This window comes from Pseudocercospora fijiensis, assembly GCF_000340215.1.
Source record: "Pseudocercospora fijiensis CIRAD86 unplaced genomic scaffold MYCFIscaffold_5, whole genome shotgun sequence".
NCBI lineage: Eukaryota > Fungi > Ascomycota > Dothideomycetes > Mycosphaerellales > Mycosphaerellaceae > Pseudocercospora > Pseudocercospora fijiensis.
In genome coordinates, this window is record NW_006921536.1 from 1,500,984 (window position 1) to 1,519,599 (window position 18,616).

The 18,616-nt window shown below is 46.2% G+C and overlaps 7 protein-coding genes across 7 annotated transcripts; 4 read left to right on the forward strand and 3 right to left on the reverse strand.

Moving 5' to 3' along the window:
• Positions 1 to 1,173: 1,173 nt before the first annotated feature.
• On the forward strand, positions 1,174 to 1,506 carry MYCFIDRAFT_175395 (uncharacterized protein; the record flags this gene model as incomplete). The annotated part of the gene is made up of 3 exons (XM_007929169.1): positions 1,174 to 1,183; positions 1,245 to 1,397; positions 1,439 to 1,506. 3 exons carry the CDS (start codon positions 1,174 to 1,176, stop codon positions 1,504 to 1,506), a joined length of 231 nt encoding a protein of 76 aa, XP_007927360.1.
• Positions 1,507 to 1,528: 22 nt separating this feature from the next.
• MYCFIDRAFT_175396 (uncharacterized protein) lies at positions 1,529 to 3,127 on the reverse strand (the record flags this gene model as incomplete). Its single annotated transcript, XM_007929170.1, has 9 exons — positions 1,529 to 1,541; positions 1,574 to 1,726; positions 1,761 to 1,816; positions 1,871 to 1,888; positions 1,915 to 2,025; positions 2,066 to 2,083; positions 2,110 to 2,208; positions 2,273 to 2,296; positions 2,339 to 3,127. 9 exons carry the CDS (start codon positions 3,125 to 3,127, stop codon positions 1,529 to 1,531), a joined length of 1,281 nt encoding a protein of 426 aa, XP_007927361.1.
• Positions 3,128 to 7,214: 4,087 nt separating this feature from the next.
• MYCFIDRAFT_175397 (uncharacterized protein) lies at positions 7,215 to 10,435 on the forward strand (the record flags this gene model as incomplete). The annotated part of the gene is made up of 5 exons (XM_007929171.1): positions 7,215 to 7,223; positions 9,976 to 10,002; positions 10,064 to 10,133; positions 10,159 to 10,282; positions 10,315 to 10,435. The coding sequence occupies 5 exons, from the start codon at positions 7,215 to 7,217 to the stop codon at positions 10,433 to 10,435; spliced, it is 351 nt and encodes a 116-aa protein (XP_007927362.1).
• Positions 10,436 to 10,446: 11 nt separating this feature from the next.
• MYCFIDRAFT_215488 (uncharacterized protein) lies at positions 10,447 to 12,037 on the reverse strand (the record flags this gene model as incomplete). Its single annotated transcript, XM_007929172.1, has 1 exon — positions 10,447 to 12,037. The coding sequence occupies one exon, from the start codon at positions 12,035 to 12,037 to the stop codon at positions 10,532 to 10,534; it is 1,506 nt and encodes a 501-aa protein (XP_007927363.1). The 3' UTR covers positions 10,447 to 10,531.
• A 238-nt stretch (positions 12,038 to 12,275) lies between these two features.
• MYCFIDRAFT_203811 (uncharacterized protein) lies at positions 12,276 to 14,457 on the forward strand. The gene has a single exon (XM_007929173.1). The coding sequence runs from the start codon at positions 12,302 to 12,304 to the stop codon at positions 14,408 to 14,410; it is 2,109 nt and encodes a 702-aa protein (XP_007927364.1). The 5' UTR covers positions 12,276 to 12,301; the 3' UTR covers positions 14,411 to 14,457.
• A 667-nt stretch (positions 14,458 to 15,124) lies between these two features.
• MYCFIDRAFT_57149 (ABC transporter, ABC-F family, GCN-EF3 type) lies at positions 15,125 to 17,488 on the reverse strand. Its single transcript, XM_007928881.1, has 2 exons — positions 15,524 to 17,488; positions 15,125 to 15,467 (listed from the first exon to the last, which is right to left on the reverse strand). Exons 1-2 carry the CDS (start codon positions 17,293 to 17,295, stop codon positions 15,341 to 15,343), a joined length of 1,899 nt encoding a protein of 632 aa, XP_007927072.1. The 5' UTR covers positions 17,296 to 17,488; the 3' UTR covers positions 15,125 to 15,340.
• Positions 17,489 to 17,733: 245 nt separating this feature from the next.
• Positions 17,734 to 18,523, forward strand: MYCFIDRAFT_211464 (uncharacterized protein). Its single transcript, XM_007929174.1, has one exon. It carries the CDS (start codon positions 17,823 to 17,825, stop codon positions 18,147 to 18,149), a length of 327 nt encoding a protein of 108 aa, XP_007927365.1. The 5' UTR covers positions 17,734 to 17,822; the 3' UTR covers positions 18,150 to 18,523.
• The last annotated feature ends 93 nt before the right edge of the window (positions 18,524 to 18,616 follow it).

Sequence of the window (18,616 nt, forward strand, 5' to 3'; positions counted from 1 at the left end):
TAAGCTTCTTCTTATAATTATTGTAGAACTTCTTAATGTCCTTACTATTATACCGAAGGGTAATATATTCCTAGTAGAGTATGAATTCAGTAGACCTACCTTTACTAGTGTATTTCTTCTTAAGGAAGTCCTATACTTCCTAGGATGTAGATAGACTAAGCAGTAATTGTTAAATATTACTAACACAATTAGCAAAGATCTAGGTACGCGCTATTTAATCTTTGGAGTCCTATTTATCTTAGCGGTCTTCAAACTCCTTAGAAGACTTACTAGAGGCCTTAGAAAGGGGTCGCTAGCGGGTGCCTTATATATAGCGCTAAACCGATATACCTTTAAGGGCGCCTTTAGCGGTATATAACTATAATAGGTAGTTTTCTTTATTCTTTAGCTTAGGAATATTGCTTATGTAAGCGCTAGATACTATTATAGAGGGAGCTATTACAGACAGCGACGGCGATAATGTATTAAGGGGCGGCCGACAGGCGCGCCTATATTCTAGTATAGCGGACAGCTAATACTAATGTTAGAAACCGGTATAGCGGACAGCTAACACTAATAGTAGCCGACTCGAGTCGGACTAGCACCTACTAGAACACTCGAGAGCGGCGGCGGCGGCGACGATATTAGTATTAGCGCAATTTTTAGTAACGAGCGCTATCTACGTAGTAGTCGGATTAACTATTAGAAAACGTATAGAATGCGTTAGAAACGTAGGGGGCTTATAACTACTTAATGTAACTAATGTATTAGAAGAAGGACTAATCTATATAGAAGTCCGAAGATAGAGTGCAGCAGTTGCAGCCTTAGGCATTAGGCACGTAATAGACCCTAATACCTAGGCATACACTCCAAGTTAGAGTATTGCTATTGTTACTCCGGTGTAATAATAATAGTGCGTAGGTGTATTGTAAAGAGAGATTGAATTTAGCTAGGATCTGCCTCCTATAGCTTAGTAGACTTATCTTACAATCCGGTTTCTATACAAACTTAACGAAACAACACCTAGAATTGACTAAATACGCCCTGTTTAATCAAATTTAGGAGTCTAATAAAGGACGCCTTATTTGATCAAATTAAGCTAAGGAACAGTGCGTTTTTAGTTAAAGAGATCGAGATTTGATCAAATACGAATAGATAGTAACATTGCAATTATTACTGTACTTTTTAGGCAATATGCTGCCTAGTCCGGTAAGGGATGAAAAGCTTCTAAATAGCCCTAGGAGGCGTTAGAAGTGCATTATGAGATGGAATCGCATCGGCTTTACTATTGAGTCGGGGCTATTTTGTCCTTCGCGGAGGCGTCTGGTTAGCTTACTCTGAGCAATACAGATATAATGTTTTCTATCTTTCTGAACAAGCTGAAGGCTCTAGAAGTCTTATCAGGACCTCAGAGACGCGTGCTACGATACTAGATTATTCTTGAATCTGATTCTGAAAGTGAACCTGTCCAGGTCCCCCGGAGGCCTACACGTGGAACGTTTCCCGTTTTGTGAAAGCTTTAAATGACTTTGAAGCACTCTCCGGGACCTCAGAGACGCACGCTACAACAGAGTTGAATTGGATCTTTCTTCACGTGTGGCTGTCTCCTTTCAGACGCTCCGTGGGTGCCTGAGGTTCTGGAAGAACGGCTCTAGCGGAGGCACCTGGCAACCCAGCCCACTTGCCTTCCGTACGAGTGGAGACGGACGTGTAGTTCAATATGTCCCGTACATGTGTGTTCAGTAGGCTCACTTCAGAACCTACGTAGGTGTGCTCTCCACTTTTTCCAAGTATTTGGAAGCCCCTGAATTGTCGCCGGTAAGCTTAGATGCATGCGCTTTGACAGAGTTGCTAGCTGCCTCCGCTAGAGAGGGTATGAGTAGAGACAAACGTATAGTTCAACATGTTCCTTATATGTGTGTTTAGTAGGCTCACTTCAGAACCTAGGTAGGTATGCTCTCCGCCTTTTCCAAGTCTTTGGACGCCCCTGAATTGTCGCAGATGTGCTTTGACAGAGCCGAGCCCAAGGTTCAGCATTCTCCATTCCTAGGTGCCTCCGCTAGAGAGGGTATGAGTGGAGACAGACGTGTGGTTCAATTTGTTCCTTACATGTGTGTTCAGTGGGCTCACTTCAGCTACGTATGGTATACTCTCCACCTTTTCCAAGCATTTGAAAGCCCCTGAATTTTCGCCGGTGAGCTTGGACGCATATGCTTCGACAGAGCCGAGCTCAAAGTTCATTCATCGCTCTCTCCTCCTTTCTCTCCTTCTCCTTGCGCTTATTGTCCAATACATACCACACCTCTGCGATTTGGACCTGGGTTCTCGCATTATAGTGCCTCGCTACGCGCTTGCTCACTCGGTCCCACAGCGCCAAGTGGACAGCTGCACTACTCGGCTCGTAAAAGACCAGATCCGTGAGGCCGTTGATCAGGTCAATGCTCCAGTCAAGCTCCTTCTTCTGCTCCCCCTTGCGATATGCCTCGTCGTAGGTCGGGCACAGAGCTTCATCGAGATAGTCCGAGATACGACTGCCGGTGATTTGCTTGAACTCGAGAAGCTTCCGAGCCTTACGACCAGCTTTGCCACTGTACGACTCTCCCTCATACTCGACTTCGTTCGGCTGCGTCGAAGTGCGGGAGAAGTGCGCCTGATCCTCACCCTCACCCTCACCCTCATCATCTGTGTCTCCGTCCTCATTCACATCTGAAGCATCGGCAGATTCCTCGCGGAGTTCATCTCCAGATCCCTTCAAGGTCCCTTCTTCATCCTCGTCTTCAAGGCCTGCTTGGCTGTCCTTGTCCGGCTCATCATCGACGGTGCCCTCTTCCGTAGTCTCATACGCTGGAGGTGGTACTTTCTCGAGGACGAACTCCCAGCCAGGCGCGGCATAATCGTCAATCTCGTTGCCGGCGCCATTCGTTCCTTGCTCTGGCGTGATCTGCTTCAACTTCTTGCGATCAACTACGCCACCCCGCTGGTGTTGTGTAAGGAACTGGACGAGAAGCTTGGTGATTTCGGTGATTGAAACCAGCGGTAGAAGCGCGAGTGTTTTGATTTCAGTCGCAACCAGACCCTGAAAAATGCGGGCCGGTGCAAACGGTCGTGCATGTGAAAGTCGGCATGAACTAAGGCCGATGGCAGACATAGCTGTTGAATACTGAATATTCAAGATTCACTGCTCGTATTCAGATTCACTAATGAATGTTAGTAAATATTCATATTCAATTCATATTCAAATACAATCTTAGCGATAGTAAGGGCAGTAGTAACGCTTAGGGTTAAGAAGGAGGGTATTCTATAGCTATTTATATAACTCGTCGTTGTCTTCCGCTTCTATACTTAGTTATAGCATATCTACTAGCATATCCGCTACGCTAGTACATTGCTATTGCTTAGAACACTCGCTTATACGGATACTATTACTATTAAGAGAGGCTCGGTCCTATAAAACCGTATATCTACTACTACTAAAGGTACGCTCGGACTCCGCGGATATAGCGAAGGCTAATAATAAGTTAATAGCTAGTTACGAGAGTGTCGGATAGGCTGTCCGTTACATAGGAAGGCACTACTATTTAAGTGGACTTATATAGATTAGCTAGCCTATCCGCTTGTCGGTGCTAACCTATAGCAACTTAATAGGCGTAGCGGCAATAAAGGACTCGAAGTGGTTAATATTAGTCGTAAGGACGTCGTTCTCGAGCTGTTGTTGCTACGCTATTATGTCCGTTAAATAACCTATAGCTTCTATAGTAGCAGCGGTAGCGGCAGCGGCAGTAGAAGTAGACTCCTTAGAAGCAGGCTTATTACGTACTTAATATTCATTCTATAGGGCTCTCGCTCTTGCTAGACCGTCAATAAGCTACTAGTCCTTCTTCTTACTGCTAGACTAACGCTTACGAAGCTATACCTTACGGCGAGTTAGATATAATAGTATTGTAGTAACGTAGATACCGCTATCGTCGATTAGACGATAGTATTTGTTAAACAGGTGCTAAGAGACGTAAATAGCCTTTATTATAGCCTCTCGCTTAGTATACTACTTCTTAGTACGCTCGAAGTAAGTAAGCAACTATTCTATAGTCTCTTAGAAGCAGTCGAAGGTAACGTTATAGCCCTATAGACGTTGAGTCGCTTCCTTAAATAGTATAAGGAATAGGCGTGTCTCTTTAAGAACAAGCTAGTCTGCCTCGGTGAGCCGGTATTTACTAATCTATAGTATACTAATAAACAAGGCGTTAAGAATAGGCCTTGTTTGAAGGGCCTCCTCGATTATTAGTAACTAGCTATTCTAGCGAGTCTTACCTAGCGGCTTCGGATAGGTAGAGTCAAACAACCGATAATTCTTTGAAGGCGTTATAGAGGTCGTTCTCTCGCTATAGGACCTTAGTTAGCTAGTAGAGACGCTGCAGTAGAGATTGCTTAGCAAAGCACTCTGTATTAAGATCTAACTACCTAGATATAGAGACCTTGTCGCTATCGCTCTCGGCTTAGTTATTAAATAGCACTTGCCGTGCTTAAAGCGCTCTTTAATCGGCTAATTCTGCTGCTTCCGTAGACTTAGCAAACATAAAGGCTTATATAACAAGGTTAATAATATAGCCGAAGCAGCGTAGCCGACGGCTCTACTTAGTCTAGTATGTATAGCCCTTCTTATATATATAGAGCTCAATCGACTCGTAGAGAGTATTATTGTTAGCGGCATTGTTAGCGGTTATCTAGCTAAGCTTATAAGCTATTAAGAAGGTCTTAAAGCACGAGATTAATAGCTAAGCAAGAAAGTCGCTAGTATAAGAGCCTCGTTATAGCGGCGGTAGGTTAATAAGGACTTAAGTAAGCTTGCCGTACTTATTAATATACTAACAGTTAATCGCTTAGAAGTGCTTATAGCCGTATTGCGCCTTCTATATATTAGTACTAATATAGAGGCAACTAATAGCCTTAAGAAGCGCTATTTTGACCCTCTCTCGCTAGTTCTCGAAGTTATACTGTACTCGTACTATTATTAAAGTGTGTGACTTTAAAAGAGCCTTGTCTATATATAGATTAACTGCTAATATTATCTCTTTAAAGGCCTTAGAAACAAGGGAAGAATGAGCGACACTATATGCTGTAGTATAGCGAGCTATAGCCTACCTAAATTTGTCTATATTAGCTTCCGCTGTATTCCTTAGAATAGTGGCCGCACGCCTTGCCTCGTTGCCCTCGCTTACTACCTACATTTTGTCGATATTAATGCGGCCTTATAGCGGATCTTTGTCTAGATAGACAATAATACTATATGCCTTAAGAAGGTAGTCTGCTACGTTGCTAGACACTAATTTCTATACCTTAGGACTGTCTACTAGACAGTGCTTATAGTAGAAGTATTTGTAACCGTATCTATTACGAGGAGGCTCGCTATCCTACGGATCTCGAGCATAAGACTATAACACTAGATCTGTCTTATTCTTTGCAAAGTATAGCTTCTTCTACTAAGCGAGTGTCGGTAGTATAGGCCTTAGTGCTAGTATTAGAGTTAGAAGGAAGGCTAAAGAAGAGGATGTCGATTGCTAGGTGTCTTAAAGCTCGTCTAGAGTCGGATTTAGTACTAGTTCGCCTACGCTATCCGTATGCTTACGTTTCCGTAGTTTCTAGCTTTCCTATTCGGATTCTTAGGTATTTAGGAAGCTTTCGAGCGCTCGTTATATCGGTATGCGATTTTCTCGTATCTTTATTATAAGGAAGAAGGTAGTTAGGTTCTAATTAGAAGAGATAGATTTAGAAATTTGACTTTAGAGGCTAAGTGCGGCCCGCTTTAGTTAGGCTATCCGAAAGCTAAGAATGTAGGTTAGCGAGTCTAATTAGGCTTAGCGTAACCCTTATAACGCAAACTCGAGGCAGGCACGGAAACTAGAATACTAAAGACCTTCGACTAATTATCTACCTAATTAATAACAATAACCTTACTACCGCCGCTAGCGGCCTCGCTATCGATTAACCGGTATAGCACCCTATCGATTCGACGCCTAAAGTATATCTGCCGCTACGAGCACTACGATTTCAGCCCTTAATTGTACTCGAATAAGCAGAAGTATAGTTTCTTGCTAAATTCGAAGTAACGACGAGAACCGAGTAGAAGAACAGGCCGTCCTTTACGCTCTATACCTTTATACACCTTTTAAAGGCTATTAGCGATACGCTCTTAATAGATAGTAGCTCTTTTAACGATCTCCGCCGCGCAGATAAGGCTCTTTATTGTCTTCCTCGTAATCCTTCGAAAGGGCAACTATAAGCCCTCCCTTTCCGCCTCCCTAATATACTACTCGAAGTCCGCCTATTCCACGTACTCGATAAACGAAATATCGTCCGAATTAGCCTAATAATCGTTTACCTAATTAGTATTAATAAGAGGTAGATAGACCGAGCGGATATTCTTTAGCTGTTATTATTATTAAAGCCTATAGTCCTATAGAGCGAGGAAGGCTTATATCTCGGATAGAAAGCGGTAGAATAAAGAAGGTAGTAATAATATAATAACCTCGTATTAAGAGGCCGTTAGCGACTCGGCAACCTGCTAGAATTAGCGACCTTTATATACCTTAGTTAGTTCGTTCTATCTACCTACCTCGAAGCGGTCCATCCTCTAAGCCTATAGAAAGAGCTTAGTTTTTAGTAAGAAACAAGCGACAAATAACCTAATTTCGCACGATTAAAGAGATCTACGTACGCTATAGTATAACCGTCGAATTGCCGACTAAATCTACTAAATATTCGAATATTTAGTAACCTCGTATTTAGATTCATATTTAATATTAAATATGAATCTGAATTGAATCCGATTTAATATTTAATAGCTATAATAGTAGACAATCTTGCGCCTCTCTACCGTATATATTAATGTATGTAATAGCTCGTTTGTCTCGATTATATATTCTACTGTTCTAGTTGCAGCTTTTACTAAGAGGCGTGTCCGCCTATAGTGTCGACCGTTACTAAGCCTCCCGAATCCGCTAACGGTCGTGCATATAAAAATCGGCAAAGCTCCGGTAGCACTAGTAAGGGTTTAAATAACAATCAAAACACGGGGCTTTTAGCGCAATCTGCGCGGTGCGTATAGAACTAGTTATTTTACGGTCGAGCGTTCGATCCCCGTCTTCGGACTTGTCGCACTTTAGGTATCTAAGGGACTACTTCGTATTTAAGCAATATAGGTAGCTTTTGTAGCCTCTGTTAGGAAAGGTAACCTAAACATGCGAAATGTGCTTTAGCCCTCTATTAAGAAAGGTGACTTAAACATAGCTGTTACATATAGTATAATAAAGGAACCTACTAAGAGAAGTACTTTCCTTAAGCAAAGTAGAAGCGGACGCGCTTCTATAATCTTAAGTTTTTGCACTTTTGTTTTAAGCAATGCTCCTACATAGTGCTACTATTGTATTCTACTTTCCTTTTTGCGTCTGCTTCTTAAATAATTTTCAATCGATAGTCCTCTATTACTCCCCTTATCGAGGGGCACGGCCTTTTATAGCGGTCTATATACAACTGCCTACTGCGTCGGAGTTCTCGCTACAGTTCTATTACAAAACTATACAAGTCTACTTAAATCCGGATTCTTAAGTACCGTACTCGAAGTTATCCTCGGATCCGGGATAGAAGGTAAAGGACCCGTATTGCAAATCTTCCGTAAATTCCGATTCTTAACTTTTCTAACCAGGTTACTTAGATACTCGATATAAAAGACTGCTTTTCTAGAATCTACGAAGTTAAAGCAGAAATAGCACTCTCTATAGACGTAGCATTGTTCGTTAATAGTCGTCTTAGGATTGCTATACTTTATAGTACTTAGGGGCAAAGGACTACCGCTACTCCCCTAGGCCTACTAGTAGTTGTCCGAGTAGGATCTCGGACGCATAGGGATAGGTCTGCTTATAGTAGACGAAGTTAATAGTTAAGATCGACTTAAATAATTTATTAGGACAAGAAGTAGACTTAGAAGCTATTAAGAGGTCTATCGACCTGTTTTAAAAGGCGTCGTGCAATATACTACTCTACTATATAGGTACCTAATAGCCGGGTTTCTAGTGCTTACGCGTCGTTCCTAATTAAGCTACTACTAAGTAGTCCTATCGTTAGTAGCTAGTTGTCTAGTAAATTAGTATCGAGTATACGGGCTATATAGCGCTACGTAAGCGAGGAGTTTAATATTCGTAAAGGCAGTATAATCGTTCCTCCTTTCGACGTCTATTCCTAAACACTAACTCGTTAGATAGCTAACGGCTATAAGTCTAGTTATAAGTATCTAGCGGAACTTAGGTTGTCCTTTTTCGATAAGGTCTATAGAGCCGAAGATCGTATAGCGCGGTATAGCATTATCGAACGCTATATCGACTATAATATATGCTCCTAGGCGGCTAGCGCGTGCCTAGAAGTGTACGAGCGAAGCTTTCGCCTTATATAAGCCGCTAGTAGCAAGCTACTACTATAATCTCTTTTTGTCGTTTAATATAGCAAAGCTATTAGTACCCTCGTAATCCGGACAATACTAAACAGGCTTGTTATTAGGCTACGTTCTATAATATAGACAAGCGCGGTCTCGAAGGCTACGGTCCGTTATATCGCTATCGCTCTATATAGACGTAGCCTTCCTTAAGACCGCTTGTCTATATCTATTTATATATCTAATATCTCTATATTACTATCCCCGAAATTAAGTATATTTACTTAGTTAACTTGTAATATGTCTCGAAGGGCTAGGTATAACAATATTTGACCGCTATAAAGCCCCGGCCGATACGCTCTATAGTTTTACTTAAGTGTTGTCCTTTATATCCTTTTTTAACCTACTAAACTCTTTCTGTTTTGTATGTTTTATATAGCTGTATGTTTTGTACGGCGCGTCGTATCGTATCGTCGTATAGTTATAGATTCTTTTAACGTATCGCTTTAGCGCAAAGGGGCGTCGGCGTATAGTGTTGTCGGCGCATAGTGTTGTCAGCGTATAGTGTTATATTATTGTGCTTTATTATTGTCCGCTATAAGGAAGTAACGTAAAATTCTTACCTAAGGCTATTCGGGCGCCGAGTTTTTCCGTCCTACTAGTTCGTATAGAATACAGCTAATTAGATCTTTAGAATTCTAAAATCCGGGGAGTTACGTAGTAGCAACTTAGCACATTTAGCTACTATAGTACCCCTTGTTAGTATAAGGCGAGCTTCGCTCGCAATAAACTAGAAGTAAGGCTTTTATAGTATAATGCTTAATCGTATCGAAGAGTGTTATATAGATTCGAAATATCTATTATACGAATATATATAGCGTAAGTTCGGCGAGAAACGTAAGCTCGTACGGTATAATAGACCGAGTGCGGGCTAGGTATTCTATAGCTACGAGAATAAGTACCTCGGAGATATAGAGCTTAGGCTTACGCGAGGATACTAATCTCGATGTTCCTCTTTTTGCCTAAACGGAGGAGAGGGTATAGGGATATATGTTCTAGGACGATAGGAGGCTTAGGAAGATAGGTGCGTACGACTAAGATAGAAATTAGATTTTTAGGCTAGTAGTATAGAGCACGTAGCTAGACGTTTAATCCTTAGAAATAGTACTAGTCTCCTCTATTAATCCTTAGAATTCTTTTTACTCGACGTAGTAATAATATATATATATTTCCTAGTAGCGTCGAATAAGTAGGTCGTTTTAGCTCGCGACAATACTTACTCTAGGTAACAACGACGACCTATATCGTATACCCGCCCTAGAGACCTATAGTCTATAGAAAGAATTAGCTCGTCGGATAGCGCTAATCTAGAGTCTAGATCTTAGTCTATTCTAAGTATAGAGCCTATCTAATAATTCTAAGTAATCCTAAGTTCTATATTATAGCCCTATACTTAATCGATAGGATATATCGTTATAGGCATCGAGAAATAGTATCGAGTATACCGACTTAATAGTACGAAATATAGAATCCATATTGACTCTTATATATCTACAAGTGCTTCACCTCGCTAGCCAATCACCGTTGGGCACGCATCTATGGTCTAAGTCAGTCTCTATAGAGTCGCTAAAACGTTAGGTCAGTGTCCTAACGTGCTTATAGTGGTTAGGATTGCCGCCTTCCACGTCTCAGACGCCCAAGCGGCAGGTTCGGGTTCAATGTAAGTTACTCTGTGATCGAAAGTGCACGGCGAACAGTGTCTAATGACCTTCTAGTCCCGATGGATGCACATCCCATCTCTTTTGTCTTTGTACAACCCAACAATTTTTTACCGGTTATATCAGAAGAGATAGAGCGTCCAGATGTCTCCGACAGTGAGATGTGCGCTATCTCTCGTTCTTTTGCTCGAAAAGAAGCAGTTCTCATGAGTTTAGAATTCGAGCATCGCCTGTCTTGGGATCTATTGACATCTTGAGAACACGAACATTTCGTTTGAGAATTTGCGACAAAGTTTGGCGGAGAGCAAAAGAGTAGAAGTCATGTCTGAAGTTGTTGTGAAGCGTTCATGGAATTCGATCTATGGTGGGTATCAAGTGGAAAGAAATCATGCCAGCGTGCTCCGAGTTGACTCTATTTTGCGGAGCTTTTCGCTCTACTCGTGAACCTCGCAGGTCCCAGGCCCTGTCGAATCTCATCGAGCTGAGCCATACCAGTCATTGGACCTCCTCGCTTGACCCGTTGCTTGTGCTTTCCGGATGTGCTGTAAGAGCCCAAGAAATCATCCATGATGCCGTCGAAGTCACTTCGCACCAGTTTTGGTGCTTCCTCGTCATCAGCGCGAGAGTAGGTCGACATCCCAGATGCTCGGCTCATGCCTGACATGGCGCTGTATTTGCTAGTCTTCGAAGCTCTGGAAAGACCGGTCATGCCTGATGCCAAGGAGCCAGCGTCGGCATTGTACTCGTCTTCTTCCTCTTCTGGAAATTCTGCTAAGCTGTATGCGGCCTCCATCTTGTCAAAGCGGTCGTCAAGAGTAGTGAGCGGATCTGTTCGGGCGAGTGAAGAAGATGTCATGGAATAGTTGGTGGTGGATGTCTTGGCGCCTTTTCGCTTCTTCTTGCGACCTGCGGCCAATGAAGACAGCGCAGCAGAAGACCTCAGCATTGATGGGGCAGCGGGTATACCTGATCGCTCAGTCTTGTCATTCTTCTCAGCTTTTTTGAATTTCTTGAACTCGTCAAGCCAATCGCCTCCTGTCGGGTCTGCCGTGGGTACGGCATGGGGGTCTTCAGGAGGAGCGGCTTCTTCGCCTTCTGGTAGACCGAGCTGAAGCGGCATTTCACGAGGTGAGGCGGGTGCTTTGATTGTGTCATCGCTCTCCCAGCCATCGTCTTCATTGCCGAAGAGCTCTTGCTCTCCTAGTCGCTCCCACTCATCGCGCTCAATCTCGTAGCCGTCTTGCGTAAGCTCGCCAAAGATATCCTCCTCGTCGTCCACATACTCCTCGTCATCAAGCGCCTCGAGAACTTCTCGCAGTCGTGGATCCATGTCCGGTTGGAACCCGGCGATCTCGTCTGGCACGTCCTGCTGATCTTGGTATGATCTCTTCGTCACAAATTCGCTGGGTAGTACCTCTTCTGGTAGTAGACTTCTCGCCACGCTGGAGGTCATGCTGCTCTGGCCCACACTGCGCCCATCATCGAGATCCATTTTCCGTAGGGCATCTTCAAGTCTCTGCTTGCCCTTGCCCTTCTCTCGTGCTGCTGGCTTTGCCTCTACCCAAGTCACGGCACCCTCTCCACTTCCCAGATCGCGCATGTGTTGCATGTAGTCATACTGAGTGTCGTCGAAAAATACGCCATGCTCCGCTGCCTCTCCCTCATTCTTCCTCACTGCCAGTCCGAATTCTTCTTCGAGATCGCCTCTCTCTTTCGTCTTCCTGCTCCGATACGAAGAGTCGGCCGAACCTGCTGAGGAGTATGCGTAGTCATCTTCGGTCGGTCTTCGAGGCTTGTCAACCTCTGCAAACACCATGGATGGCGCATTTTCGTCGTGGATAAGCGGGTCGTTCTGAGCGCGATGCACGAGCTGGAAATGGGTCGCATTCTTCTTGTCAATGAACTTGCGTCGAGGCATATTGGGCGACTCGCTGGTCTATTGCAATGTCTATGCAGTTGTTCGTGTCTAGACAATTTTCGCCAACACACCTGCGCTTTCTCGAGTCGGGAGCGGTCCATCAAAGTCGCCCACCAAAAATTGTTTAATTCCCGCCGCGCCAAGATTTCATCATCCTGGTCCCTGCATTCGATAAGGCTGATTACAGAGCCGATCTTCTTGCAAAGAAACCCACCTTTCTTCTTACACGCCCACCACACACAACACCAACATACAACTGACAGTATGGTGTTGGCAAAGAGCAAGAATGCCGTCGGGCTGGGCAACAGCCTGATGAACGACCGCTTTGGCAAGGGCAAGTCGAATATGCATCGTGGAAATGCGCCACAGGGAGGAATCAGGCGCAAAGATCAGTTCGGCAATGAGTATATTACGAACAACAAGGAGGAGGCAGCATGGGTGAAGATGCGCTCCGTCACAGAGCAGGGTGCGCTGGACGAGTTCTTAAGCACGGCAGAATTGGCAGGCACAGACTTCACGGCAGAGAAGATGAACAATGTCAAAATCATACACATGGACCAGAAGAACCCATATCTGCTCAGCAAAGAGGAAGAGCGGGGTGTCGTGCGGAAGCAGAATGCGAAGCGAAAGCGCCTCACAGTGCCAAGACGCCCGCCATGGACTACAGATATGGATGCGCGAGATTTGGACGAAAGAGAGCGAGAAGCACTTCTTCAGTGGCGGCGAGGGTTAGCTGAGCTGGAAGAGGTCGATGATCTGCTTATGACTCCTTTTGAGCGTAATCTTGAAGTCTGGAGGCAATTATGGCGAGTCATCGAACGCTCCGATCTTGTCGTGCAGATTGTGGATGCGAGAAATCCGCTGTTGTACCGCTGCGAAGATCTAGAATATTACGTGAAAGAGCTGGACGGCGGCAAGAAGAAGAACCTTCTTCTTGTAAATAAGGCAGATATGATGACGCTTGAGCAGAGAAAGGCATGGGCAGAGTGGTTCACCGAGCGAGGCATTGCCTTCAGATTCTTCTCGGCAGAGCTGGCCAAGGAAATGAATGAAGCAAGAGCAGAAGAGGCAGGGGCTGCGAAGAATCCCTTCGATCAGCTCGACGATGAAGCGGAGGATGACGAAGATGACGAAGATGAGGAGTCCGAGACTGAGAGTCTGGACGAGAACGACATCGAAGAGGAGATTGACCCAGATGCCGACCTTGACAAGCTTGCCGCAGAAGCACAGAAAATTCGAGTACAAGACAAGAAAGCAGACGAAGAGGAATGGGTAGATGAGGAAGAAGTCGATGAGCCATATCCAGTTCCGGAGCCACCACAAGAGGAGATGAGCATAGACGAGAAATGCCGGATTTTGACGACAGATGATCTTGAAGCTTTATTCTTACAGCACTCACCCGCAGCGCCTACAGGCAATCCGGATGAGGACGATACACAACGAAAGACACAAATCGGACTTGTCGGATATCCCAACGTCGGTAAATCCTCAACCATCAACGCCCTCCTTGGCGCAAAGAAAGTATCAGTCTCAGCAACACCAGGAAAGACGAAGCACTTTCAAACTATACATCTTTCGCCCAGAGTCATTCTTTGCGATTGCCCGGGTCTCGTCTTCCCAAACTTTGCAAACACAAAAGCCGAGCTTGTTCTCGCTGGCGTGCTCCCAATCGACCAGCTGCGTGAATACACAGGTCCGGCAGCATTAGTAGCACAGCGGATACCAAAGCATTTCCTTGAAGCATTGTACGGCATGAAGATCATTACACGACCTCTCGAAGAAGGTGGAACTGGCATCCCGACCGGTGAGGAAGTGCTGCGATCATACGCTCGGGCACGAGGCTTCTCCACGCAAGGTCTCGGACAGCCCGATGAAGCACGCGCAGCACGACTCATCCTCAAAGATTACGTGAAAGGCAAACTCCTATACTGCCATCCTCCACCAGTCACTCCACCAATCGAAGGCAAGCACTTCAATCGTGAACTCTACGATCTCGCCCATCTTCCACAAAAGCGCCGCGCCCATCTCGCAGCATCAGACATCACATCTCTAGCAGGCACCGAAGACGCCTCAATAATGCACGCTGAAAGCGACATCGTCGCCCTCCCACAACCACAAGGCCGTAAAGGCCAAAGTCTCGATAAAGCCTTCTTCGCAGCAGGACAAGGCTCGGGCACGGTCAACCGACCTTTCCACTACAAGTACTCCGAACAAGGCAAGGAAATGACAGGAAGAAAGCTGAAAATGATGACTGCGCTGGAAAACAACATTGACCCAAGCGAAGTGAGATTGGGGAGTAAAAAGCATGGGAAAGCGAACAAGAGGGCTCAGAAGAAAGTCAGAGCACCGGGTATCAGTGCTTACGATGAGTAGATATCTAGACAGCAGCGACTATTTCAGTCAAAAGTGGTTTGATGCCGCCCACGTTTCCAGTCCGCTCCATGCATTCGATGCTCTGCTCCAGACACAACCTGAAACATCTTCCCACGCCAAATACCTCCCCTCATACCTCACCTACCTGTCAACCCTACTCCTCCCCATCAAATCTCAGATTAATTACTACCATGCCTCCCATCCCTATCATTCCTTCTCCGTTTAGCATTCCAGTCATCATTCGCACATCCTTCTTCATGATCGCAACGAGCACGATTCTTGCCACTAAACCGATCCTGAAGACCTTGCCGACGAAGTTTGTCGAAATAGATTCTCGTTGGTGAAGGGGACGGAGCTCCAGGTCTGTGATCGTTGGAGCTAGATGGTGGCATGATTGGGGTTTTGGTCGATGGGTTTGTGGTAAAGGGTTTGCTTTTTGTAAGTGGAAGAGGCCTGGTTGGTGAATGGGGCTTCTGATGATGTGGTGATGGATGGTGTGATGACAGGGCGGAGGCCATTGAAGTACTTATAGCATGATTTCTCTCCCTTCTCGAGATCCAGATCATGTTGTCTCAAACAGTATACCCTGCGTGAGACCAATTCGCTACAGTGAGGTAAGTCTGTTTTCAGCTTTCGTTGTGTTTGAGCCGTCAACGCAAGACACTATTGAATCAGCTTCGTCACCACATGGATATGGAAGTGAGTCTGTTTGTTGCATGGTCGTTCCTAGATTCATTCTTTTTGGTATCTATTCCCCCTCACGCCGTAACACGCGGCGCGCAGACCTCTATCCCAGTGATTACCATGCGGTTGTAGCGTAGCACATTGTGTCCGTTGGCGTGCCCATGCTCTCGATCCGCTATCGTAAAACCCGCAAGCAATGCCAGAAACCAAACAAACGCATCGTAAACGTACTTCGCAAATGTTCGCTTAGACAGCGCCATTTGCAAACATCTTCTTCCGTAAGTGGTTCTTGTACTGTCCAATGCTGCCATCCCATCGGGTGACAGTCTTGTTCTCGCACACCATGATATCCTTGGCAATCTTGTCGAGCAGTCTGCCAAATACTGTTAGTGTTTGTACATCGGAATGCTCTTTGAAGCATGAACTTACCTGAAATCGTGAGAAACAACCACGACGCCACCAGTGAAAGCGTTGATGGCATCAGCCAACGAGTCGATAGTAGGAATATCAAGACCGTTCGTAGGCTCGTCAAGAAGAAGCATGTTTGGTCCTTCAATGGCAAGCAGAGCGAAGACGATACGGCTCTTCTGACCTTCGGAAAGGGTACCCATAACAGCTGTCTGAGCCTCACCTGAAAGACCGTATCGGCCGAGTTGTTGCCTCCAGTACTGGTAGTCTTGTGAGATGGATGGGTACTTGTCACGGACGAAGTCGAGAGCAGACTTGGTGAGGTCGAGCTGCTCAGCAGAGTGCTGAGAGTACATGCCAAGCTTCAAGTGAGTGTGTCGAGAGACAGATCCGCTCGTAGGCGAGAGCTTGCCTGTAAAGATGCGGAGAAGAGTAGACTTGCCTACACCGTTGGGTCCAACAAGAGCCGTTCTGCTGTCCATGTCCACACCAAAGTCGAGGTTCTCGTACAGGTTGTCCTCCTTCTTGCCGGAATAAGAGAAGGTTACGTTGTCAAGGGAAAGCACTGGGGGTGGGAGCTTCTCCACATCTGCGAAACGGAATGTGAAGACACGGTCCTGGTGCACTGGCTGAATGAAACCATCTGCCTCCATCTTGTCAAGAATCTTTTGACGAGACTTGGCCTGTCGAACCAAGTTTGCGTAGGTACCAGCCTTTGCGATGAATTCCTTGATGTGCTTGATTTCTTCTTGCTGCTTCTCGTATGCCTTTTGCTGGTTGACTTCGTTCTCCTGTCGGGTCTTCATGTAGGAGTCGTAGTTACCACCGTAGTACATGAGCTGTTTGAAGCGCATATCGATCATGTTGGTGCAAACACCGTTCAAGAAATCCATGGAGTGCGACACGAGCACAAGAGTGCGGTCCCACTTCTTGAGGTATTCTTCTAGCCACACGCAAGCCTCAAGATCCAAGTGAGCAGTTGGGTCGTCAAGAAGCAGGAGAGCTGGCTTGACGAAGAGGGCCTTGGCGAGCGCGACACGCATTCTCCAACCGCCAGACATGTCCTTTGTCTTCTTGTCCATGGTCTTTTTGTTGAAACCCAAACCAGTCAGAATCAGACCAGCGCGAGTGTGGAAGGTGGATGGATCCATGCTGTCGATGCGCTCGTAGATACCCTCGAGCTTCGGGCTGTCTGGTCCCTCCTCTTCAAGGATCTGCTCTGCAAGATCTTCCAGTCTCTTCATCTCGGTCTCAGCAGCGTTGACGACCCATTGCAGCGCGCCGGTGTCTGACGGCTCGGCGCCCTCGTTCAGGAGGTAGATGTCGATGTGCTCTGGGAAGGGAAATTCGCGCTTGGCAATGGACTTGAGGATAGTGGACTTTCCGCAACCGTTCTCGCCGAGCAGACCGTATCTTCGTCCATATGTGATCTCGAGTGTGGTGTCGTTGATCAGAACCTTTCCGTGGAACACAAGCGAGGCGGAGATAATCTTGACGTCGCGACTTGCCTCGAGAGAAGCCAGCACACCGGTAGTGACACGGTCTGAGATACCGTCCTTGTCTTCCTGGAGCGCCATCTTGGCCATCTTCTCGTTCATGGCTTTGGAATTCTTCTTGGCCATCTCCTCGTCGCCGTCGAGAAGTGGCGGGGTCTCATCACCGTTGACCGACGACGCCTCTGAGCCGGCCTTGGAACCATTCTTGGAGGCGAGCTTGCTGGCGGCGGTCTTCTTTGGTGCCTTTCCTTCAGCGGCGCGCTTGGCCTCACGGGCGGCCTTGGACGCGGAAACCATGGGTGCGGTGTTGTTGTGTGTCGAAGAGGGAGGGAGCGACAGAAAATTAATGCGGGCGCCTTTTGGTGGGCGGGCTTTGGCTGCGGCGGGGCTCCCTTGTTGGACTTTCGGTCGTGGAGTTGTAGGCGAGCGGAGGTGATAGGGAGGTAGGGCGCTTCTTGGCGGCTTGTTATTTGCAGCCCGCTGCAGTCGGTCAGTGGAGGAAGGAAGTGGTGAAGCAAAAGTTGCCAACAATAGTCGACGCAGCTTTTTCTTTGATTTGCTGTGTTGGGCGCCGCTCAGAAGGACCCTTACCTCCGTCATAACTTTCTTGGCGGCATGTGATTGGCTCGAGGCTTATTCAGCGCATGGTCCGCCTGCCAAGCCCTCAACCTCTCCAACTTCTTGCAACTTACCATCGCCATGACATTCACATCCAACACGCCTGCGCACGGGAAACGGCTGTGCTTCCAGCGGTATCCTCAAGGCCTTTCTCAACCAGCATCAATGAGAGCAACACGCAAGAGCTCAGACAATGCAGCATCGCCATGAACTTGGGAACAGACCTGTGGAAACAGCCAGAAAGTAGCTGGAGTTTCCAGAGAATCTTTATTGCAAGCAAACTGGTAGAGATGCTGCGCTTTACAAGGTATGGTGATTCGCCAGCTATGGGCACGACATTCTGCCTGCAACATCGTCAGGATCCCGAGAAGGCGATCGAACTTGTCGGCAAGTGGGTTGACGATAGTATTGCCATAAAAGAGCAGGGACACAATGTCGCGGCATCCGACAGCCAGACAAATTCTCCGCAATTGACGAACAGAGCTGCCCATAACAGCGCCAAAGAATCTCCGAGCATTGTAGAAAGCCCATGACAGAACGGGGAGAAATCGCAAGGATCAGGCATCAAATCGCATCCTCAGGAGCCTGCCACTTTGTCTGCGGCCAGCGATCAAAGAAATGATGACTTCGATGAGTAGGATTTGGAGCCATCCTCTGCATTGTCAAGATTGACTCCAGCCTTTGCGAAACAGTTTGAGTAGGAATTGAAAAGCTTCAGTGGAGGACAAGATTGAAGTATGCTTAGGGGGATTCTGCTAGGCACTATACATTCATTACAGATTGAAGACATCCCAGTCTGGCCGCTGTCTTCGGTGAATACCTCACAATCGAACGCCACAAGCGGGCGAAGAAGCGTCGAACTGTGAAGAAATAATGGTGCAGCTCGCTGAAATGTAGGTTCATAGATCTAGGCGCCTGCGTCTAGCATTTGAGGACAACTTCATACTTCCACGGGGATGAGTGTCTTCAACCGCTAGACGCAGGCGCCTAGATCTATGAA